At 42.7% G+C, this 26,636-nt stretch overlaps 1 protein-coding gene across 4 annotated transcripts in view; it reads left to right on the plus strand.

The window, feature by feature from the left end:
- Positions 1–26,636, plus strand: part of LOC126426671 (zinc finger CCCH domain-containing protein 10-like) — a 173,916-nt gene that overhangs the window by 54,514 nt on the left and 92,766 nt on the right. For all 4 annotated transcript variants that reach the window (XM_050088562.1, XM_050088564.1, XM_050088561.1 and 1 more), the window contains exon 5: positions 22,467–22,665. In XM_050088562.1, the coding sequence (XP_049944519.1) occupies positions 22,467–22,665 (199 nt within the window). The remainder of the gene's footprint in view (positions 1–22,466; positions 22,666–26,636) is intronic.

Here is a 26,636-nt window from a genome sequence, read left to right on the forward strand (position 1 = left end):
ACTAATACACACCACACATTGGTCTTTGGAATATCAGTTACGGGCTGCATCACAAGTGTCGGCTTTTCGGTACTCCAACCCACAGATTGTGTGTGTTTGCAGTGCCAATTATATGAAATGTTTCTCCATCTCAAAACACGCAGAATAAGATGGTATTTGCAAATTCTGATCATTATTTGTTATCACGTGTTTTCAATTCTTGCAAGATCTGAATTGTGTGAACACGCACTTACCAGAATTGGTATAACACTCTGTACGCCCTGGTCTTCGGTACCCGGAGCTGACATTACGCTCGTCTTACCGATTTTTACTGTGATGGACTGTCTCTTTGGGTTTGTGATTTTCTGTTGGACAGATGACAGTTCGTAGTAAATGTAAAGTCGTTGAGTAAAACAGAAGTGAATCTGGTGTTTCCAAAGGAAGTGTTATAGGCCCTCTGCTGTTCCTAATCTATATAAATGACTTAGGAGACAATCTGAACAGCTATCTTAGATTGTTTTCCGATTATGCTATCGTTTACCACCTAATACAGTCATCAGAAGATCAGAACCAATTGCAAAATGATTTGGACAAGATATCTGTATAGTGCAAAAAGTGGCAATCGACCCTAAGTAGTAAAAGTTTGAGGTCATTTATATGAGTACTGAAAGGAATTCATTTAATTTCAGTTACAAGATAAATCACACAAGTCTAAAGGCTGACTGTTCAACTAAATACCTGTGAGATACAATGTGAAAAACTTAAATTGGAATGATCAAATAGATAATGCTGTGGGGAAGGCGAACTGAACACTGTGTTTTATTGGCAGAACACTTTTAGAAGATGCAACAGGCTACTAAAGATACTGCCTACACTATGCTTTTCCATTCCCTGCTAGAGTACCGCTGTGCGACGTGGGATCCTTACCGGGTTGGACATCAGAAAAAAGATAGAGAACATTGAAAAAGTTCAAAGAAGAGCAGCTTATTTTGTATTATCGCGAAATATGGTAGGGGATGTCACAGATATGACATGCAAGTTGGGATGGCAATCATTAAAATAAAGGTGTTTATTGCTGCAACAGCAAGGTCTTTTCACAAAATTTCCAGTGCTCTCTGAATGTGGAAATGTTTTTTTGCCACCCACCCGTATAGCAGGAAATGACCAAAAATAAAAGAAATCGAAGCTCTCAGAGAGAGATTTAAGTCTTTGAGAGTGGAAAGGTAGAGAATTAGTGTCAAAGTGGTTCTGTGAGCCCTGTGGGAGGCACTTGAGTGTGAATTGCAGAGTAGTGACGTACATTTGGACGGGCGCAATATCGGCTGGACGGTTACGTAAAAATAGCCGCGATAACAGAATGTGTGATTTTGGGATGCAGCAGTGAAAGTTGGGACACGAACCTGTCCTCTTCACAGACGCCCACGTTATCGGTCCGGACTTCGGTTGGCAGTAATAGCAGCTTATCGTGCCTGCCTCACACGTTCAGAGCTGATACAGCTGCGACATATGCAGGTGCGATGATACTCCCATTGAAGCGTGTAGGCGACGTGACGAGGATGACGGTCATACAGAAGGACCTCCAAAGGAGGAAGTTGGACCTGATGCCTGGAGGCATTGGTGACTCTACTGACTCTTCACTAAACTTAGCCTCTAGATAGGCCCTGTAATGAACAGAGAAAGATTATGACAGAAGCACATTTCCTTTCACGCCTATCGCATATTGTCGTGTAAATTTATTCTAGCGAATGCTGCTCAGTTGTATCCATTAGTGAGCTCCAGAGAAAAGCTACAGTAAGCAGAAATACGGTCGTCCATTTTCACTACCGCAGTCTGCAGTTTGTGATTGGCTGAAGTCGCGCCACATGACACTTGCAGCCGTGTTGGGCTCTCCTGTTAATGTGTGTAGCACAGGATGTGTATTGTATGTTAGGAAGATTCCACTGAAATAATGCTACTGTGTTGCACTTTCAGCACCACTTTTTGAGGCCAGTAGGTAAGGAAAATTTTTAAAATTCCTACAGAACAGGTTGCTGCAACAAGAATAATTTTTATACATTAGCGTAGATCGTATTCAGATTTGACATTCACCTACAGGTAAATCTTGTGACACAATTTTAGTTTGAAGTAATTCGTGGACTCAAGCTGTTCTCATTTGATTACTGGTGTTTTATGTGTCATTACAGCAAACAGGCAAGAATACACGAAAAGCATTGAAAGGGTACAGTACCGCCTGACATTGAAAATAGGTACAACATTCTTCGTTATTCTTGTCAGAACAACATATTTTTTGTAATAACAACTCAATTTCACTTAATACACCGAAGCCAGATACCAGTGTAGGAAAGATTGACAATTTATTTATTTAATTGATCACGTGTGCACTCCCACAAAATAAATCCTCATATCCAATTTGGTGAGATCTGCGAAATGAATGAATGTATGGTCATCTGCTAACCGCAGATAGTGAATGTGCAATATATGATCATCTTTGAGACGGTCCTTTGGTAACCTTTGGTGGAACCAAAGAGATGAAATTTACCTGAGCTTTGAGTGCCTGAAATGTGGCTGACCAATACGGTAACATGGTGCCCACCCACCTCGACGGAGGTGCGAGCTGACCTGAAGAACGGCCATGTTTCAGCACTCTGACACTGGATCTTGTGTTGGTAAGACCTGTCTTAGGTGTGCTCCGTAAAGACAAAAGAGTGGAGAGATGGTATGCATGTGAAATACTTAAGAGTAGTTTGGAATAATTGTTTCTCTATTTCAGGAACTTTTGTGGGGAGAATTAAATGACAGGCAGGTAATATTAAGGGGATCGTAGTAATCTACGGAAGTGACCAACGGTCACAATGAAACCATGTGTAGCACTGAGTTGAAATACGCCCAAGTGCTAAAGTTAAGCTGAATTACTGGCGTGTGTACTGTAAGTTGGAAATATTTAAGAAATGGCGTGTGCAGGACTTCCACGTGGTGAGTACTGTATGAGTCTCAATCTGTGTATATGACAAAGGATAAAGAGAAGTATTCGTCCATGGTATCAGTTGAGGACACGCGAATATGTTCTTAATATTACTTTGCATGTTACGTTTCCGTGTGACGCTGGATTCAAACTCTAATACTCTGAGAGAGAAGCAAGGTGAGTCAGCCGTCTATCCAGCAACGCCAGTTGGCTTGCATTGCACAGGAAGACGTGCATATATCCTCCAGAGTTTGTAGCAGGAAAGAAAAGTTACGAAGTGTGGCAGTGTCGTGTGAAACTGGGATGAATACTAATTGAAGTGGGAAAGCTGAAAATGAAGTGATTCTAACGTTGTGACTATTCTTTGTGATGTATGTTGCCACTGTGATGTATTTAATGTAATTTAAGTATGTGTGGTTTGCATGGGAGAGTAGCAAGATAGGTTCAGAGACAGTGGGTTATGCATGTTCCTTTTTGTACCACTCAGTCTGGAGGAAATTTTCATGATGATGGGTGTGAGAGTAAAAGTGTGAGATATAGCAAAAGATCCACCATCCTATCCAGAAAGTGCACTGTAGCGTTAGATAATTACGAGACCACTGGGCGGAGTTTCTCATAATTTTGTAATTGTTGTTTAAAATGTAACAGTGTGTTTAGGTTATTTGTGAATCATAATAGAATTTATCTGAATAAAAAAGATAGTGAAAAGAAAAAGATTGGTGGCCTTGTTCTTCGAACAGTGTGTAGCCTTGATCTCCAGAATTTATAATGTGTGTGCCATTCATATTCAGTGTGATGGCCACATGTTGATCGAAGCCGTTGAATAAGAAAGAAAATGTGGTATTGCCAGAGCGTAGTGAACAATCAGAGTTGTGTAAATTCCAAATAGTCGGATGTGCGTTATCTGTTTCCGTTGTGTATTATTCAAACAGGAAACAGGAGAATAATTTGTAGCTTCACTGTGGGTACTAGAGCTCATAATCAGTCATTGATGTTTTTGTGCAATTGTTATCAAAATTGTGTGTGTGTGTGTGTGTGTGTGTGTGTGTGTGTGTGTGTGTGTGATACAGGGCATGTACAGAAAGTAAGTACTGTTTACTTTTTCAAATCAGAATTCATTTTTACAATAAAGAGCATTTTCCTATGTAGTTGCCGCCATTGTTCAGACATTTGTCATAGCAGGAAACCAACTTCTGTATCCCCTCTTCATTGAAAGATGCTGCTAGTCAAGACAACCACTGCTGAACACTGTTTTTTGCTTGTTTTCTGCTTGTTAAGTTCCTTCATGGATTTGTAACTGTCAGGACAGTACCGTACTGTGCATCATTGAGAAAACCTAAGTGTGCAATTAAGAACAAAAGGAAGGTGCATAATACAAAACAAAAGTTGTCAAATGCTCAGTCGAGGCATTGTGTTGCTTCGTGACAATGCACGTCCCCATTCTGCTGGTGTCACTCGAAACCTTATTCGACAATTTGGTCAAGAGCAGTTCGACAACCGCCGTGCAGCCCCGATATCGCACCTTACGACTGCCACTCAATTTCGAATTTGAAGGCCGATTTTCGAGGAAGGCGCTCGGACAGTTGTGATGATGCGGGAAACGATGTTCGACAGTGACGGTCTTCACTGGCAGTATCGTTGTATGAAGAGGACATAGAAAAGTTGGTTTCCCACTATGTCAGATGTTTGAACGATGATCACAACTGTGTGGAAATATAGTTTAAGAAAAGAAATGCTCTTTCTTGTAAAAATAAATTTTGATTGTAAAAAAAATGGTTTCGTTAATTTTTTACAAAACAGTACTTACTTTCCAGACAAATTTCATAATTTATTTACAGCTGTTCCTAAGCTCGACTGAGCGATTCAAAATGTAAATCCGCGGTACAGTATGTGCGTCAAATAATGTCTGTCGAATACTTCCGCAGAAAGCTCGGAACCTAATCTGGCTATCTGTTAGGTAATAGCTATCGGCAGGGATATTGTGATTGCTGTGTGCTCAGGTGATACAGGTGTATGGAGAGTACTGTTTACTGCACATCCATTATCCATAATACATTTTATATTTTGCACAACACTTTGAAAATTCGTTAACTATATTACAACATGTGCAGTATATAGTATACTACGGCCATCTATTGGTAATAAATGAAATATTATGAAAGTGTGATGGTAGGGAACAAGTCTAGAGACAAAAGTTTTAATCTAATGTCTTGTATAAACTTTCCTGCCAGAGAAGCACGATTTCTGTACTAACAAATTGCTCATTTCAGCTAGAGTTCTTCGAAATTCCATAATGAAAACTGCTCCAGAATTGTGATCCTTGTCGTGCAGCTTTGATTAATCATTTTCTGATCATTTTTGTTACCTTTTCCTGCTGCTGTTCTTGAGGATTTGAAGTGATCAGAAAGTAACAACTCACTGCTGTAACAGGGACTACAGAATTTGTTGCCGTCACCATTAATAAATGATGGCGGCACAGAAACTGGGATGTCTCCTCGTCTTAAAATTTAAACTGCCTGACAAATAAAGTGGAGTCCCGAGAAGGGGAGGAGGACGAAATGAAACTCTGTAGGTCGGAAAGTTATGTGACATTATTTTATCGATTACAAAATTGAGTCAAAGTTACAGAGATCTCGACAGCTCGAGCCCACTCACCGGTACGGCATTCCACCGTCACGGTGCACAGTACGGCGATCCTCGCTCGTCACAGTCGGACGCGGTCGACAGGACCTCGGGTGACGATTGTACCGTCCCTCACGTTGCCGTACAGACCGACATTGGGCCACTATCACGTCTGAATACCCCACATGTGTAGAGACGTGCACGATTCGATGGTCCTGCCAAACGGAAACTGACAGTGAGGCCCCTTTCAAACTTTGTAAGGTGGCGATAACTCTGTCTCACCTTAGTACGCAGCATCTCTGTGTGCTTCACACTGCTCTCTCGACATTCGACATAGATACCCTACCAGGCCCGGTAATAACGCTAATGTACTCCGGCGCCCATTCTAACTATCACAGAAAATTGCAGCACTAATTTTCTATGTACCCACCAGCAGTGCGTACGAGTATGAGGTTGAACTGCTGTCTGACAGTGTCTTGTAAGCAATTCCCCCCCCACCCCCCCCCCCCCTCCCCCCCTCTGGAAATATGATTTCCGACGCTGTTCGCTTTAATTTTTTGCCGCAGAGGACGAGAAGTTCAGTTTTGAGCTAGTGTCCTATGTCGGCTATAGACGAGGTAGTTGAGCTTGTTCATTTGATAAAAGTGACTAAATGTGTGAAAGTGGCCGGATCATGAGCAGCATCGAGATGAACTCGAGATGGCTGTAAAGTGACAGATTGGCCGTACGTTCCGTATATGGAGGTTTGGCTCTCACGTGCTTCCTGCTCATTGGAGCTCTTGTCACTCGCAGTGAACAGTCGAATGTGCAACTCCCATTACAGCTGCTGACTAATTACTGGGACGGTGCCCCACTGAGGGAGTGAGAGTTACATTAAATGTGTACGGAACATTCCTATCGAACGCGTGTAATGCTGTGTATAACGAGAAAATGCAGAAGAGTTGTCTGCATAAATAAAATGAAAAACCGTACCAGTTTCATCTCGACAGAATCTGATGTGGACGTGGAAGAACTAAGTCCTTCACTTACAAATTGGGACTCTCTGGCTCCCCGTTGTGTGACTGTGGAGCAGCGGAACAGTCTGTTGAACGCATTGTAGAGGAGTGTTCCGATAGATGTTGTAGTGGAGGCTGGAATGACATAATCGACGCCTCGCTGACAGCACCGGATTGGATAGACTCTTTGGATAACGTTCTGTGATATAATTAGTGACTGTAACTCTTGTACATTCCTTTTCTTATGTCTAAATATCGCTGTAAATTGCGGGTGTATTTCCATACGATAAATAAAAGTTTCATCTTCTTGGAGTGAACCACAGCTTCTTTTTTTATATCCAGGCAATTTTTCTTTATTTTCTTGTTAATAAATCTGAGGATGACGGTACCAAAAAAGACACTTACTATTGAAACTATTCATTGGGGTACTAGGAAACTAAAAATGTCATTGTCATCCGGACAGAAATAGAAATAGTACATAGAACATTTATTTGGCCACTAAAATTTCAATGTTTCTTTTCAAAACCAGATGGAAAAATGCCAAGTGTCATGAGTATTTGCTATGTTAATTTGAGAATGCTCTTCATAGTTGGATCCTGAAGATTGATCTCTTTGTGGTACAAAGCCACAAATATCGTGACAGGTGTGCAAAATTTTTTTGTAGCTCAGAGAATGGTGTTCAAAGTGCGTAATATTTTAGTACCAACTCCCGGCAGTCTCAAAACTGAGAGGCCGTAATTTATGACTGGTTTATTACAGCAAATCATTGGACAAAAATATAAAGGAATTTTTTTAATTGCACGTTTGTGTCTGAAAGAAGTGTAGAGTTAATCACAGAAACAATATTTGTATTTGTCAAAGTTTGGCAGTGTGTTAGAAAACTTGTTAATGTTAGTAAATTAAACCAAATACAGTTAAATCTCAGTGTCTCACAGAGAGTGTAAATAACAGTAACTTTGGAAAGTTCCAGCTGAAGTAGCACTTGGATACATAGCCCTTTGCACAAGATCGACTTTCTTGTCGACTCGAGACAAGTGCGTCTGTGACCCGCTTGTGGCATTTTAATCCCGTACTGAGTCACGTCTGTTTTAAGTGGTCATTTTAATTTACACGTCTGCATCAAATTTACCAATGTTGTGAGAGCTGTCTGCTGTGCAGTTTTACATCTGAATGGCAAAAGTGAGGTTGTGAGGGGCTCTTCTTTTTTACGGAAAAATCAAAATGTAGTAACAAAAGTGGGAAAAAATGTTTATTAATGACCGAAGCAGAATTCAAATGTAGTTCTTGGCAAAGGTCGTGTGGTAAATTCTCTATACTCTTCAGAACTGAAAGAATAAGAAAAGTGTCATCCAAAGATGTCAGAACAAATACATTTATTTGTTTGAGCTGATATATAGTTGCAAACATCAGACAATATGTGGAATGCAGCAAACAGCACCCATTTGCTTTATATGTTCTATGTTGTTTACTTGCCAAAAAACAACCAAAATTATTTGTCTCGTTCAATAATACTGACTTTTTCATTGCCGAAATAATTTTCAGTAAAACTCATTGATCTATTTATTTTCTCATTTGTGCAAAGTGTAGGTTTTTTCCTCTGTAAAACTCAGATGCTTTTTGGCTTTCACATATTTCAACTTTGTTGTAGAACACTAGTAGGTAGGGAAAAAAAACTAGGGCCTTGTGTAACTTTTCAGTGTGCAATGAAATAAAGAAACAACATAACAAAGATTAAGAAGACACAAAAACAGAAAATCTGTTTTTATAATAAGAGTGAGTTCGACCAGATTGGGTTACAACTTAGGACGTTAGCAGACTCTGCCATAATCCCTCATCTACTGTGTATGCAGTGTGCAACATACTCAGAAATTTAGAACTCCGCAGTCGGCATACACTATAGGTCACTGACATCGTAGGCACACTTGTGTCGTGGTCAGTTGCCGATTTACACGAGGACGTGAAAGGCACACGCACTGAAAGAGTGGTCGATTCTGATCAGAAAGTCACTCGTGTAAAACGGGCTTTAATGTCGGTAAGCATCCTTCTCGCACGAGGTCATACTGAAGTTTGGTGACTTCTAGAGGAAAGCATCCCACCCACCACCCAATTTACGGCAGGATAGGTGAATTGTGGAAGGCAAGTTTTATGTTGGATGCAAAGTCAAATCTGCTCACTCGAGATGATTTCTGCTTTCTTCAATTTGTGCTTCAGACCTTTACCCTGGCATTTAAGTGATGTAGACCCTTCCGTTGCTAATAATGGATTTATAGACAAGAAGAGTGTAACAGCCTTTCTGCTGTGCCAGTGTGAATGTTATTGCTTCATCTACCCCTCGGCATCCACTCCACCGCTCGTGAAAACGAGTTGCAGAAATTTCGCGATGCTTCTGGAGACTGGAAAGTTACTCTAGTAATTAGTACAGACAGGTCCTCCAGAGTGCCGTAGTCGGTAGCTGTTACGCGGCGCCTGTTCCTGTGAGAGCTCGTGCGCTTTGCCGGCGGTTCTGTAAGCGAATATTTACACGGCAGGGAAGCACCTGTACGCCTGGCAGAGGCAAGGTAGTTTGGCACATAAATGCACAAGTTTCTAGTATCACGAGCTCCATTTGCTCACTGTTTCTGTACACGCGAGCGCTATAGTTTTAATGCAGGCGGGCTGTGGAGATCAGCACGTACGTGCTCGCGCGCTCTGTCTTCCTCCTCTCACCTCCCCATCCCTCCGTTCCCCACTTCCCTGCAGGACAGTCTGGTGTGCAGTCACCCTTTCATTGGAGATTGTCACACGTTTCCTGGCTAATTACTCCTCATTGCGACCATTACTAATCTTAATACTCCCTGCAGCCAGTTCTTTAGCTGATATTTGCATAAGATTTTGTTGCAATTAATCCTGGGTTATTAACACGGTTAATGTGAAACTAATACTATTGAGCCACCACAGCAAATGTTACGATAATGAGCTTAATGCCACATAGAAGAGTCCTCTGTGTTTTTATGAGTCAGCTGATGCTTCTTTATTATATCGCACAGTTAGTTACATGCGGTTATAATGTTTTTCTCACTACTTTTCTTAGGTGCCAAATTAAACTAAGACTGTCTCTTGGAAAGATGCAGATCTAGTCCCGCTAAATTTGGGCCATTCCAAATGAAGTAACCCTACTGTTTCTGTTAATTCTATTTATAAGCATATTGTACAAAAAATGAGTCACCACCAGCGGACACGTCAGCACCACACAGCTTTACCTCTAGCCCAGATAAGGATCTCAATTCGACGAGGAAAAGACCCCACGAGTTTCTCGGGGTACGCTGTATCCGGCCGAAGCCACTTGTCGGTTACTGGATCGAATAGATGTATCGAATTGCAGGGATGTCGATTGCCGAGTTCCACCCGTGGTTCCACGTAGCCCCAGACATTTTCTACGGGACCGGCATCAGTTAATTTAGTGGCCCAGTTGTGTTGCAGTAGGGCATCTGACTGTCAAACCGAGAATGTACATGTACATCTCTGTGAACGTGGCTGTTGTCATCTCGGAGGATGGGAGTGTCCACTGCATACTGACCACGATGTAGAAGGAGGACAAAAGTGAGTCACTGAGGATGTCAAAATTGACATCATGGCGCATGTTGAGGGTAAGCTAAATGAATGGGCCCAAATGGTAAGCAGGAGGATTTGATGCCTCGTTGGGGCGTTAGTGCACTACGTACTCTGCATTTGAAAAGAGGCAAAATTGTGACTTGTTGGACCACACTAAATTACTCCTCTGATTTCGTACAACTAACACGTACGTACCGCTTGATTGTCTGATGTGTGTCAGCAGTGTAAGATAACTTGCTACCAGTTTGACACCATCTACAATGCTCCAGAGTGGTCAGTGTGCTGTTGTAACGGGGTGATAAATATTTTGTTCAGTGAGCTTACTACTCTGACCCCCACCATAGAGATGCCCTGCGTGAAACATTCTAACCTCAAATTGTGCAGCTCGTTCTGCGTCCAGTCCAGATGAACGATCTGTTCTGTCAACCAATTAAATGTTATTCAGTAAAGACTAATGTATAGGGCATTAACTTTTATATCTAGAATGTTATTGATACAGACCCAACAGTAGACGAGTTACTACAGTCATACTAGCAGGAAGGGGAAAAATGTGGAACACGTGTACTAACACCTTTCCCGTGCCCTTCGACCTCCCTACCCCAATAAAAAAAAAAAATAAAAAAAAAAAACCACTCCCCCATCCCTCACTCCCCCATCCCTCACTCCCCCCCCCCTCCCACTCCGTCACTCTCCCTCCCTCACTCCCCCCCCCCCTCCCGCCCCGTCACTCTCCCTCCCCTTCCCCTATTCCTCCATCCCCTTCCTCTTTCTTTCCACACACACACACACACACACAGTACCCATAATTGTATTTCAAGGCCTTAATTTTTGTGCTGTCAGACCCTCACTAATAATATTCTGTACACAAGGCAATGCGCATACTTGAGCCTGCACCGCACTGCACTGCTTGCTGAGGTTTGGGAGTTGTTTTGCTTGTGTGCGCTGTCGCCCAAAGTTCCACTCGACGAGAAGATCTCTCGAGGAAACGCCGCGGCTCGAAGCACGCGACGGCCTCTTATAGGAGGGCACGGATGTGCGTTCGCACTGGCGACCTCTCGAGCTGACGGCTGCTCTCGCAAATTCCGCACTCCTCTCCTCGCAAACGCGCGTCCCGCGGCCTGCGCCCGCAAAGCTTACCGAGGTCTGGGTTTCCCAGTCGCGTGCGCCGCCTGGCCTCGGAGCTCCGGAGCATCGGAGCTGGAGCGCCGCAACTGCGCGCGCGCTACCTTTGACATAGCGAGTTCTAATTGCGGTCCCGTGCTGTGCTGCGAGCAAAGTTCTTTTTTTGCAGAGACGGGCAGAGCCACTATGAGTGAAAGATTTCAGTTTGGCACCAGAGAGCATTCTGTAGTCCCCGGGTTCGACCTGCGCCGACAGAGGTGAACAGCCACCGGTAGGTGCATTTGCAGCGAAGCTTGTAGCTACCAGTTCCTTGTATGGTAATGGGGTTATTATTTCCTTGTGTAACTGTGGCGCACTTGCGTGTTGACGGCTGCGCAAATTTTAGGTGGGTCGGGAGCTACGGCGTAGATTTGCGGCTCTGCTGCCGTACTGCCGATTGTGCGCTGTCACCAGTTTGTGGAAGGTTTCACTTTCTGCATCACCGTGCACCACGAGTGAGCCATTCAGATTTGAAATTAGAATGATTGTAATTTTGGTCACTATTAAAAAGTCCAGTTTTTAGGATGCTCCTCGCTTATGCTCGTTCTGTGAGTAGTCGAAACATATGATCGGTACTGTTATGGTTTTAAACCGGTGATGAATTTTGAGGTGATTAGTGATTGTACATCTTTGAAGATAGAGAAATTTCTTCCTGACAGTACGGATGATCTATTATAAGGTGATGTGCAGACTGTTACTCTATTCAGTGTCCACTTAAGTTCTTCATTCGAATAATTGGGGGCAGTGTAAAACAATATTGGATTCTCACCTTCATCTTTACGAGGGCAGTGTAAAAGCAATAGCTGATTCTCACCTTCATCTTTACGCAATCACTTCATTTACTCTCCCAATACTATCCACAGCTGAGCATACGCAACAGTCAAAACTATCACATTTAAATAGAGACAAAGATGTGATACATACAAGAAAGAAAAAAGCACTGATAATAAGTTCTCACTACTTTGAGGAAAATAAATGACGAGTTTGCAGCAAGGCGGAACCGCTAACCATGTACTGCTGTAATCTAATTGTCTGAAGAAGATTTATAGATCCTGCCGCAAAAACTAACTTTCAGAATTTTCGGAGTAGACTTTGTGTCATATTATTCTTATTTTCCCTTTCTACAGTGTGTGAGAGAAGGTCACATGTCCCTTGTCAAAGCAGTGTATTGTATATTGGAGTACTTAAATATAAAAACTATGTACCCACCAGATCTGCATGTTGACCATTGTGCCTTATGCAGAGATCTGCAGGGGGTAGGCAAAATAATGTGAACAGTGGTAGTAACGGGATGGTTGTGTTTGATGATCAACAACACCGGCAAGGCACGTGTTGCACTGGACTGTGCGTGTTCAGTACGAACTAGGCATCAGTGCAGGTAGTTTACAAGTAGTGCACACTTTGTGTTTGCATTCAGAGGCCGAGGTCGACATGCAGTGAAAGACCAGCAGAGTTCCAGTGAGGGCAGATTGTGGGGGCCCGATTAGCTGGAGCATCAGCAACTGAGGCAGCCAACTTATTGAATGTTTCAAGAACAACTGTTTCAACAGTCATGACACTGCACACAAAACATGGAAAGACATCATCATGTAAATATAATAGTGGGTGCAGATCAAAACTAAATGACCTAAATCGTAGTATGCTAACATGAATTGAGCAAAAACAACACAGAACTGTGGCTGCTAAAGTGACTACAGAGATCAATAACCATCTTTGAGACCCCGTATCTATCGACACTGTCCACCGAGAACTCCACAGAGCGAATATGCGTGGCTGAGCTGCTGTACCGAAACCATTAGTGATGACAATCAATGTAAAGAAGTGTAAAACATGGGATCAGGAGCATAAATGGTGGACAGCTAATTAGTGGAAACACTTCATATGGTCCGACGAGTCAACGTTTTTGCTATTTCCAACCTCGAGCCTGGTTAATGTCTGTGGAATGCCAAAAGAAGCCTACAATCCTGATTGCTTGATTCCAACAGTTAAGCATGAAGGTGTGAGCAGCCATATAATGGTATTCTGCTGGTTCCATCATTACTCACAAAGGTTGTGTTACAGCCAACGATTATGCGACCATTTTAGATGACCAGGTGTACCCCACGATTCGAATGTTGATCCCCAACAATAATGCCATATTTCGGGACGATAATGCACCCATTAACACAGCCAGGATGGTACAATTGTGGTATGAGGAGCATGCAACTAAACTGCAGCACCTTCCCTGGCCAGCACAATCCCCGGACTTAAACATTATCGAACCTTTTTGGTCAGTATTGGAGTGCAGATTCCGGAGCAGATTTTCACCTCCTACAGGAGTTAGAAGAGGTTCTGATTGAAGAGTGGCATAACATTCCACTGGAGACTATACAATCATTATATGCCAGTATTCCAAGAAGAATCGCAGCTCTATTACAGACGAATGGGGGTCCAACCCCTTATTAATAAACAATTCCCATGTAAGTACAGGTGTTCACATTATTTTGCTTACCCCCTGCATGTGTCTCCAGTTGATTGGCACTTACATAGCATCTCATTTCAGCTCTGAAACACTACCCTGACACTTTTGTGCAATTATTCAAACAGTGGAAAATCCAGGATGGAACAATGACAATGATGGATTGCTATTCACACCATATTGCAGATTAGCACAACAAAAAGACTATCAAACAGGCAAGCTTTTGCCTAAGAGAGTCTTCATCCAAATTACACTAGACACACACCTCTTGTGCTCAAACGTGAATGCATTTCTCGCACTTACGACCACTGTCTCTTATTGTCAATACCTCAAAAGCTTACTTGTTTGACATGCTTTTTGTTGTGCATATCTGTGACCCACCATCTCTGCTGTATGGTGAGAAGCCATCTATCCTTTTCAAAATATTGTGCAATTATTCATTAGTCTTGTATCACCGTTGACCTTATAATGAGTTGTCTTTAGGGAAAGCATTTGACAGTGTTGACTGGACAACAGTCAATTCTGAATGTAGCAGAGAAAAATTAGAGGGAGGGAAAAGTTATGTATAATTTGTACAGTAACCAGTCTGCAATTCAATTAGTCAAAGGACATGAAAGGGAAGCCCTAGCTGAGAAGAGAATGAGTTAAGATTGTATCCAGTACCTGAAGTTATACAATTTCTACATTGAACAAATTCACGGTAATTCTGTCAGAGATAGCTAAGGACGTGGAAGAGTAGTTGAACGGAATGAGTAGTGTCTTGAAAATAGATTATAAGATGACATTAACAAAAGTGTAACAAGGGTTATGGAATGAAGTCTAATTAAATCAGACAATACTGAGAGTTTTGCTATTAGATAGAAAATAAGTGATGATGGCCGAAGTAGAGAGGGTTATAATGAGACAAGTACTTCTGAAAAAGAGGGAATTTTGAACATTTGAAATGAATTTAAGTATCAGGAAGTATTTTCTGAAGGTATTTGCCTGGAATGCATACTTGTACGAAAATGAAACATAGGTGGTAAGCAGTTCAGACAAGAAGAGAATGGAAATTTTTGAAATGTGCTATGGAAGAATGCTGAATACTAGGTGGATAGATCGAATAACTTATGAGGTACTGAATCCAAATAGGGAAAAAAAGTTTATGGTAGATATCTACTAAAAGAAGGGATCTGTTGATAAGGCGCATTCGGAGGCATCGACAAACAGTCAATTTGGAGTATAACCGCACATGATCCAAAAATGTATTTTTGAGGTGAACAATCAGTTACATTTGCAACCGGTCCAATTAAAACTTTTCCTCTCACACACCATAAAAAAAAATAAAAAAAGAGAGGAGGAGGAGGAGGAGGAAGGAGGACCGAATTGGTATCATGATGACATGCTGGTTCATACATTACACAGTGACAATTTCTTTGCAACTCTTGTGCATAATGGGGATTTTTATATTGGTGAGAAAACAACGTTCAGTTGCAGGAAATTATGCAACAGAGCATGGCAAGCTGCTCCGTGCCATTGTCACAGCATTCATTCACAAACATCTGTCTAGTATTTTCATTTTACTGTGCGATTATACATTGATGATGATGGTATTTGAAGTTCAACTGCTCTTTTGCAGATTGATTTCATCGGAGACTGCTCTTTCAATCGAGCAACAGTTGTATGCTTCCTCTCGTGTTCACTTCACGTGTAGTTTCCCACACTGCCCGGAATGAAAGCAAGTGTCTCCCATTTGAGCGCGGTCACTTTACGACACGAGGCCCTGCCAAAGTGGTCTATAAAGATATTAAAGGTGGTAAACAGATTACTTATAAATCACTTGTGCAACCCACTTTTGATTAGTGCTCGAGTGTGTAAAACCTGTGCAAAATTGGGCTAGCATGGGATATCGAATGTGTAAAGAGAAGGGCAGCACAAATGGTCACTGGTTTGTTTGATCTGTAGCAGAGTGTGACAGAGATGCTGCATAAACTGAACTAGCAGACTCTTCAAGTTATATTTGAAAGTTTTGAGAACCAGCTTTCAAAGACATCTCCAGGAATATACTACAACCCTCTGCATATCAGACGTGCCTAGATCGTGGGGACGAGACTAGTTAATCTAAGCCCATCAGGGGGCATTTAAACGACCGTTCTTCCCGTGCTCGGTATGTGGATGAAACGTGATGAAACCCTAATAATTGGTACAGTGGGATGTGCCTTTCTGTCGTGCACTTCCCAGTGGCTTGCAGAGTACAGATGCAGATTCTCTCTGTCTGGGGGTGTTCGTGCTGCCGATCGCTCCCCAATAGTGTAACTGTGTTTGCTCACACCGGCTGCGGCTTTGTAACTGTAACTGAAACATTTAACAACTGGAACAAAGTAATACAACTTCCAAGCAATAAAACAACTACTCGAAACTTCCTGGCAGATTAAAACTGTGTGCCGGACCGAGACTCGAACTCGGGACCTTTGCCTTTCGCAGGCAAGTGCTCTACCATCTGAGCTACCCAAGCACGGCTCACGCCCCGTCCTCACAGCTTTACTTCTGCCAGTATGTCATCTCCTACCTTCCAAACTTTACAGAAGCTCTCCTGCGAACCTTGCAGAACTAGCGTAGTGAATGTTTCATTCTGGAAACATCCCCCAGGCTGTGGCTAAACCATGTCTCCGCAGTATCCTTTCTTTCAGGAGCTACATATCTGAAATTGCATATTAGTGGACAACTACATATTATTTACAGTTGTAGCCTGATCAGTGATGGCATTTTAGTATATGTAGTTGCTTGTGCAGCGTATTCGACAATTTCTGCGCTTCGATTCAGAAGCGAGCTACAGTTTGCCGCGGCAGTGTCGGCAGAAATCTTTGGTGCTGGGTCCACGGAGACAGGCGCGAACATTACTGTTTGGAAGGTACCCACTCAGATTGCCTCGTTTCGTGTCATGTCAGTTTATTTATCTGGGATTGTATGTAATACGTAGCGAGAAATGTTCTCGGCTGTTCCGAGAACCTAGTTCCGTACAGTTTATTACTGCCCCTATAGATGTTTCATTTTTGAAAGCAGGCGTTGAATGTGCACAAATTCACCTATTTGGTTGATTGTACACGTATTTATGGCAGGTGCTACACGTGCCTTATTTTTGTGGAAGAAAGGCTGTCAGTCAGTTTTTGGCCGACAAGTTTGTAGGGTTAAATGGTCACAAATGTGTGCTCGGGCAGTCACGAATTAATTTTCAAAATGTCTGTCTTTGGAGTTGTCAGTGTGGTACTAAACTGCAAACAAGTACGTACCTAATATACACGGTCAAAATAGATGAGGTAATGGCGTCTGTAGGGAGCATTTAATCAATAAATTTTGTTTGTGTGGCACTGTCAAAATAGATGTAGGGAGCATTCAATTGATAGATTTTGTTTGTGGACAGTAAGGAAGATTACTCCTTCAGGGTGGCGATTGTTGTAGAAAACCTGAAAATCTCAGGGAATTACATTTTACCCTGGAAAATTGGAGAACTTTCAGGGAATTTCGTAAAATCTCAGGGAATTAGTCCTTTTTATCCTAGCATTGAAACTGAATTATATTGAGTTCTATAAATCACAAATTTTAAAATACTTAATACGTATCTCAGAAGTGTGTATATTATATGACTATTATTCCATATGAATTACTGATATCTAAAAACCTTGGGTAAACTACTGCTTATGTCTGGTATGTAGTTCAACTGGGGGGAAAGAAAAATCATTATTGTGGCAGGCTCCCCCACCGGCTATCTGCCGAACGTTCCACACAGTATCACGTGGCTGCATCAACGTTCTGTGCATTGAACTCGAGTGAGAGGAAGCTATGTAGGACACTTCAAGCATTAAAACAATCACCTTAACTTTTCTCAATTTTTTTAAAATTAATCCAGTCTCGAAACTTTTTGGACTGGCAGTGTATGCCAAAGAGCTCACGGATTTAATCATCTTTCATACAACTGTAATATGACCTTAGATGCAAAGAATCTTTAAAAGTAATAGTGATAATCATTGTGATAAAAAGTGATGAATTATATTAAGGAATTGTGATGAAATTAAAATGTTCTGAGGTGACAAAAGTTATTGAATAGTGATATGCACATAAAGATAGGGCAGAAGTACCACGCACATTAGGTATAAAAGGACATCGCACTGATGAAGCTATCGTTTGTACTCAGGTGATTAGTGCGCAATAGTTTCCAATGTGACTACGGCAACACCGCAGGGTTTAACACACTTCGAACATTCAATGGAGTTGGAGTTTGGCACACGGAATGGATTGGATCGTGCAGTGCAACTGAGCCAATCATTGACTGGAAATGATTATGTTCTGCTATTTGGAGGTCATTTGCAGCCCTTCGTGGCCTTCACGTTTCCAAATGACGATGAAATTTTTACGGATGATTTATGCCGTGTCACTGGACCGTAATTGGTCGTGATTGGTGCGAAGTACATTGCGCAGTTCGAGTGAATGATTTGACTACCCAAATCACCTGACATGAATACCATCAAATGTTTATGGAACGTAATGGAGAGGTCATTTCGTGCCCAAAAATCCTGCATTGGCTTTAGAGGCGCGATGACTCACTATTCCTGCAGGGGAGTTCCAGTGACTTATTGAGTCCATGCCGCGTTAGTTTCTATCGGTGGAGGATGGGGTGAGGGGGGGGGGCAGAATGACCCAATTTAAACTCTGTATGGACAGACTGCTACTCTGTTACCTACTGGCTAACACCGCTGCTCAATGACTAGCTGCTTCATATGTTCGATAAGATTGTAAAACTTTGAGTATTGCCCATCAGTGTGGGATCCGTACCAGGTCGGGTTGACAGAGGAGATAGAGAAGATCCAAAGAAGAGCGGCATGTTTCGTCATAGGGTTATTTGGTAAGCGTGGTAGCATTACGGAGGTGTTTAGTAAACTCAAGTGGCAGACTCTGCAAGAGAGGCGCTCTGCATCGCGGTGTAGCTTGCCGTCCAGGCTTTGAGAGGGTGCGTTTCTGGATGAGGTATCAAATATATTGCTTCCCCCTACTTATACCTCCTGAGGATATCACGAGTGTAAAATTAGAGAGATTTGAGTGCGCACGGAAGCTTTCCGGCAGTCGTTCTCCCCGCGAACCGTACGCGACTGGAACAGGAAAGGGAGGTAATGACAGTGGCACGTAAAGTGCCCTCCGCCACACACCGTTGGGTGGCTTGCAGAGTATAAATGTAGATATACTAAAGTTGCATTTGCCATTCTAAGTATTTGCTACGATCTAGCATCCGACCAATGTTCTCATTCATTATTCTCAAAGTTTGAATTTTATGTTGAGCAGTGAATGCTAAATATTTAGCATTTAGCCAACTAGATGTCTCAAGTTATGGCGTAGTTCTCCAAATTATGCAGTGTCTGCTGGACGACCAGGATGTAGCACTAAATTAATTTTTGTGAACAAATACAGATTTTCTCAGATGTATACGTGCAGATATATTCTTCGAATTCAGTACAAGGATCTTATCATTGCAAATACTTCGCGTATTAGTAACATAATTCAGTACATTATGACACCTTATGTTTCAAAATCAGAATTAGGAATAAATGTAAAATGCAATTTTCATATGTGTTCCAAAGTCAGCCCCACGATTGTTTGATTTTGGCTTTTATTTGTGGGCCTACGTGCTACGACTTGGACCAGCGACACGTGGAGCGCACACGTATGCCCGTGCAGTTGCTTCCTCTCGCAAAGTCACTGCGATTGCCTCCTACCTCGAAGACACCCACCGTCCCTCGACGCGACACGTCACTTGAAAATAGAAAATGAATTCGTCATTCTCTCTTATAAAATAATTTGTTCTACCATTTTATCATTTACAAGTGTCATTTGTCAGAAAGGTAAAGATAGGGTTTCACATCACTTTTCTGGAGTGATGTGTAATGTGAGTAAAATTGGTGACCCATTGCATGTACATGTAAGAGCACCTACACTGCATAGAAAACTGAAGGTGGGACCGTTCAACTTTAGGAGAGTGCAGATGAAGAAAAACGTGCCCTACATGTGTATACACAGTAAGTACGTATTGTGCTCGATTTACTCCTTATGTATTGTTCTTCGCAAATAACGTAGTTCTCCGTGTATAGTAGTGATTGGTCTCCCAAAATATGGAAGATATTTCAGGGGTCATTTCAGAATGTCGTAACTGGCAGTGGTTTCTGTCAGTCTATAAGCACTGCAGCTCGGTGGCTTCGAGCTGTGTAGCTGGTCTGTGTAGTCTGTTGTATTCATACCCTGTAGGATTTTGTTTTCTGCTGTTTGTTAGTTTATGTCCGAATGAGAAAACTCACCTCGTGGTGTTTGGTGATGCAGAATCTGAAATGAGGCATTCGTGTAAAATGTGCCTGACAGTATGTGGCACGAGGAACATCTTTAGTAGAGGACTTGAGTATTTGTAAGAGCAGCACTGCACAACACGGTGACTTCCTGTAATTTTGATACAGCCATAGGTGCTAATTTGCTTATAGAATACTCACAAGATAAGTATAGCTCAAAGTCCGATTGCTACCGATTTAAGTTGTGCATAAATGAGCAGACTGGATGGTTTTAGTGTTTTCCATTATGTGTTCCTGAGTACAGCTGTTCTGAAAAGCATGGAAATTATTTGTGGGAGATGAGATGAGGGAAAAAACATGCAAGTCTGTATAAAATTTTGTGTTGACAGTTTGTGCTTAATTTTTATCATGGCATCAATTTTGTTCCATTTGGTATTCAGAGCAATTATCAAATGCTTCAGTTATCAATTATCTTCGAGTGATAAGCTTTAAAACTCTAATATAAATCATTAAGAGCAACAATAGTGAATTGAGAAACTGATAATTCAGTTGGTGTAATTTTTTTACTACGGTCTCAGATGTGTGTAAGTTATGTGATTATAACTTTCATTGCCCTTTGCAGAAAGTTCCAGGAAGGTAACTAACTTTATTGTTAAGTGGCAGAGGAAGAGGTTTAACAATAAAGACCAGCTCTTTGTATGTGTGATGTGAGGGAGAGGGGGTAATGTTCAGCACAGTGATGCCTCTCTAGAAAAATTTGCATGCAAAAATTTTGCAGATAATGGCTTAGATTTTTATTTTGTTGCCAGTTTATGGCTGTACCTTGTAATAAGTTTAACAAATAAGTTTTCAGTCTGCTCTGATTTTACAAGATGTCTGTAACAAAGTTTACTTATTACATGAAAATGAGTACTATGACTAGCAGTTACAGTTCTTTTTTATTTATTTACACATTTGTATGTTTCAGAGTAAGTCCTTATCGAATTCTGAATTAATCTGCTGCCTTTATGGGAGCAGTGTTATGGAAATAGATGATTCTATAATTTGAGGGTCACTCCAAAAGAAATGCACAATTTTTTAAAAAAAAATATCTATCTTTTATTCTACATGTTTGAAAGTTTTACAGTGTGTAGATACATCCTTTAGGAACAATATTTTCATTTCTCCACATAATTTCCATCCCTCTCAGCTGCTGCCTTACACCATCTGGAACCAGCGCCTGTATACCCACACGGTAAAATTTTGGACCAACCTGTTGGAGCCACTGTTTGGTAGTGTGCACAAGGGAGTCATGATCTTCAAACTTTCTTCCAAGAAGAGAGTCTTTCAGTTTCCCAAAGAGATAATAGTCACATGGGGCCAGGTCAGGACTGTAAGGTGATTGTTTAAGTTTTGTGATCGCATCCACAGTTTTTTGACTGACATATGGCCGTGCATTGTTGTGCAACAGCAAAACATCCTGCTTTTGCCGATGTGGTCGAATACGACTGCCGATGTGGTCGAATACGACTGCCGATGTGGTCGAATACGACTGCCGATGTGGTCGAATACGACTGCCGATGTGGTCGAATACGACTGCCGATGTGGTCGAATACGACTGCCGATGTGGTCGAATACGACTGCCTATGTCATCGAATACGACTCAGTCGAGCTTGACGTTTCTTCAATGTCGTCACATATGCATCGTTAACTCTCTGCATATTGTCTGGGGTGTGTGCAGTACGAGGTCGGCCGCTGCGAGGACAATCCTCAATATTGTCGTGCCCGCTTTCATCACGTAACCTGCTTGCCCACCGACTAACTGCACTGCAATCGACATCATCATGTCCGTACACCTTTTTCAACCTCTTGTGGATGTTTCCCACTGTCTTGTTTTCACAGCACAGGAATTCTATGACAGCACGTTGCTTCTGACGAATGTCAAATCTAGCAGGCGTCTTGACATGCTGTGACGGCGCCACTCTCGGGGAACAGGTTGAACTATGTTTGAAAACGAGCGGGAAGAATGTATCTACACACTGTAAAACTTTCACGCGTGCAGAATGAAAACTATATTTTTACAAAAATAGTGTGTATTTCTTTTGGAGTGACCCTCGTATAATGAGTAAACTAAACTGCAGTATATGTTATTGGATCTATTAACTGCTTTTATAAAGTCACTCGTAGCATTGAAATCAAATTTGGAAAGTTAAAGAATGTACTACATAAGAGAATTCTGGTCTTCTGGAAGCATGTCCTCATATTAAGACGAGAAAGTAATAAAAAAAAATTTGTGGTTTCACCGGTTTGCGATAGTACCACTGACAGACTTCAGGATCACACACAGTTACTCACAGTAAGCACTGCCGTATAACAGTTACCGTGTGCGCAATTCCTATTTCCGTTCCGCACAGGTTCGATTTCCCGCCACCGATGCAGCAGCCACCTCCGCCGCCGCCTTCACTGTGTGTCGGCTACGAGCCAGAGCCGAAGCGTAGCCGCATGGACCACGCTGGCGCTGCTGCTGCTGCTGGCGGGGAGGCTGCCCGCATTTATGTGTTGGAGGAAGAGAATGCCATGCTCCACAAGAAGCTTGACGATCTTAAAAAGCAGGTGAGTCTCTTGCAATTACTGCTTCCCTCAGACTGTTACCGGTTGCGCTAAAGTCTGTTAGGTCTTATCACGATATCCTGTGCCGCTTTACTTTTTATGCTGCATAACACACGAGTCGTGCTTCCTATCCAGTGAAACTCCACTTTCACATTGGAGTGACTTTAAAAAAATTATGTAAAATTGGGGAAAATTACTTTCTATTCAGAGAATTTATCCTACGACGACCACATTAGGACATTGAAATTAATCATTTATGTGAATTGAAAATTTGTGCTGGACTGGGACTCGAACCCGGACACACTGTTTCTGTAGAATGGTTGCCGTGATCATCCACATTGAATGAATCTTGTCTGACTGTCAAGTCTATAGAAATATTACTTATCCACGTGTGTGATGTTTGTTCTATTGAACGTGTCCGACAGAACAGGCACTTAACACCATTATGATTCAGCTGCTGTGAATATCTGTATTCAGTAAAATTCTTCTGATAACAACTGCATGAGAGCATTGAAATTAATAAATAATATTTCTATAGGCTTGACAGCCAAACAGGATTCCTTCTATGCAGATGCACACCAGGTTTCATTTCCTCTCAAAGGAATAAAGCTTGCAGTGTGGGCGAGATGTGCACAAACGGAGTGCCGCATTGGCGTGTGACGAATTGGAGATTTCGGTGAACTGGAAAGCACGTCCAGATGGTTGAGGTGTTTAAGGCGACCTGTCTAGAGAAATGGGGCATCCCTCCTAGAGAGAGAGAGAGAGAGAGAGAGAGAGAGAGAGAGAGAGAGAGAGAGTGTGTGTGTGTGTGTGTGTGTGTGTGTGTGTGTAAAATGTAAACATACACACAAAATTCAAGCTTTCACAACAAACTGTTGACTCATCAGGAAAGAGGGAAGGACGAAAGGATGTGGGTTTTATGGGAGAGGGTAAGGAGTCATTCCAATCCCGGGAGCGGAAAGACTTACCTTAGGGAGAAAAAAGGACGGGTATACACTCGCGCACACACACATATACAGACACAAGCAGACGTGTAAAGACAAAGAGTTTGGGCAGAGATGTCAGTCGAGGCGGAAGTGCAGAGGCAAAGATGTTGTCGAATTACAGGTGAGGTATGAGTGGTGGCAACTTGAAATTAGCGGAGATTGAGGCCTGGTGGATAACGGGAAGAGAGGATATATTGAAGAGCAAGTTCCCATCTCCGGAGTTCGGATAGGTTGGTGTTGGTGGGAAGTATCCAGATAACCCGGACGGTGTAACACTGTTCCAAGATGTGCTGGCCGTGCACCAAGGCATGTTTAGCCACTGGGTGATCCTCATCACCAACAAACTACTGTCTGCCTGTGTCCATTCATGCGAATGGACAGTTTGTTGCTGGTCATTCCCACATAGAAAGCTTCACAGTGTAGGCAGATCAGTTGGTAAATCAGGTGGGTGCTTTCACACGTGGCTCTGCCTTTGATCGTGTACACCTTCCGGGTTACAGGAATGGAGTAGGTGGTGGTGGGAGGGTGCATGGGACAGGTTTTACACCGGAGGCGGTTACAAGGGTAGGAGCCAGAGGGTAGGGAAGGTGGTTTGGGGATTTCATAGGGATGAACTAAGAGGTTACGAAGGTTAGGTGGACAGCGGAAAGACACTCTTCGTGGACGTCATTATTTCTTCGCCAGACAATTGTTAGCCTCATTTTCATAATCTGCCACCACAAAACCACTCTTTTTTAATACATCTACACGCCGTTTTTTCGAAATTTTCCCTAATCTCTCCATCCTTTAATGTGTTTTGGCGGCAACACAACCACCTAACCTTTGTGCACATCGTTGTCTACCAACCCAAGTTCACCACAGGATCAACATAGCCCAGCTTTATCCAACACTTTTTCGCCTTTTTTCACAACAGATCTCCAGCTACTTTCTCCAGTTATTTTCAGTTTCATTTCAACCTCATGTTACACTTTCCACCTTCTAATACCATGTCACCCCCACAAGACCCCATTAAGTTTTATTTACATACCCTCCGCAAACATGCCTTCACCCTAGCCAGATTACGCTCGCATATTTTATTTTCTCAGGCTTGTCTGACATTTGGCATTACTCCCAAAGGCCTCACACTTAAAGTTCCCATCTCTGACTGCAACCCTTCTTTCCATCAGTCCCTATACCAGTTCCAAACTGAACAATCCATTGCCCTCACCCACCTGATCCTTCACCTACACATCAACTCAACCAATGAACACACCCGTCAACTCTTATCCTTAATAAAAGTCCTCAATCTTTCCTCTCCCACATCCACACCGGCTGTTCAGAGCATCCTCCTACAGGCCAAGCGCAAATTAGAACAGCATGCCACCCTTCAAAGATTTACTGTCCTACACTCGTACTCTCTGCTGGAAGTATCACTTTGCCACGAAGAAAAATGATCCTAATCCTACTCCTAATGATCCAACTCCCCAAGACACTATCCAAATTAAACCCTGCCTGGAACAGTTCTGTCCTCCGTCACAGCGGGACCCACCTCCTCTTCCTCAAAATCACCCTCTCCAAACCTTCCAGGAATTTCTGACTTCCAGCCTTGCCTCTCAATCCTTCTTAAAAAACCTTTTTCCTACTCCCAACATCACCACTGCTGAAGCCCAGGTTATCCGTGATCTGAAGGCTGACCGGTCCATCATCATCCTTCCGGCGGACAAGGGTTCCACGACCGTGGTACTTGATCGTCGGGAGTATGTGGCTGAGGTACTGCGTCAGCTTTCAGACAACACTACATACAAAGTTTGCCAAGGTAATCCCATTCCTGATGTCCAGGCGGAGCTTCAAGGAATCCTCAGAACCTTAGGCCCCCTACAAAACCTTTCACCTGACTCCATCAACCTCCTGACCCCACAGACACCCCGCACCCCTACCTTCTACCTTCTTCCTAAAATTCACAAACCCAATCATCCCAGCCGCCCCATTGTAGCTGGTTACCAAGTCCCCACAGAACGTATCTCTGCCTACATAGATCAACACCTTCAACCCATTACATGCAGTCTCCCATCCTTCATCAAAGACACCAACCACTTTCTCGAACGCCTGGAATCCTTACCCAATCCGTTACCCCCGGAAACCATCCTTGTAACCATTGATGCCACTTCCTTATACACAAATATCCCGCACGTCCAGGGCCTCGCTGCGATGGAGCACTTCCTTTCACGCCGATCACCTGCCACCCTACCTAAAACCTCTTTCCTCATTGCCTTAGCCAGCTTCATCCTGACCCACAACTTCTTCACTTTTGAAGGCCAGACATACCAACAATTAAAGGGAAAGCCATGGGTACCAGGATGGCCCCCTCGTACGCCAACCTATTCATGGGTCGCTTAGAGGAAGCCTTCTTGGTTACCCAAGCCTGCCAACCCAAAGTTTGGTACAGATTTATTTATGACATCTTCATGATCTGGACTCACAGTGAAGAAGAACTCCAGATTTTCCTCTCCAATCTCAACTCCTTTGGTTCCATCAGATTCACCTAGTCCTACTCCAAATCCCATGCCACTTGCCTTGATGTTGACCTCCACCTGTCCAATGGCCAGCTTCACACGTCCGTCCACATCAAACCCACCAACAAGCAACAGTACCTCCATTATGACAGCTGCCACCAATTCCACATCAAACCGTCCCTTCCCTACAGCCTAGGTCTTCGTGGCAAATGAATCTGCTCCAGTCCGGAATACCTGAACCATTACACCAACAACCTGACAACAGCTTTCGCATCCCGCAACTACCCTCCCGACCTGGTACAGATGCAAATAACCAGAGCCACTTCCTCATCCTCTCAAACCCAGAACCTCCCACAGAAGAAACACAAAAGTGCCCCACTTGTGACAGAATACTTTCCGGGACTGGATCAGACTCTGAATGTGGCTCTCCAGCAGGGATACGACTTCCTCGAATCCTGCCCTGAAATGAGATCCATCCTTCATGAAATCCTCCCCA

Source organism: Schistocerca serialis, chromosome 11 (genome assembly GCF_023864345.2).
Source record: "Schistocerca serialis cubense isolate TAMUIC-IGC-003099 chromosome 11, iqSchSeri2.2, whole genome shotgun sequence".
In the NCBI taxonomy this organism is placed as follows: domain Eukaryota; kingdom Metazoa; phylum Arthropoda; class Insecta; order Orthoptera; family Acrididae; genus Schistocerca; species Schistocerca serialis.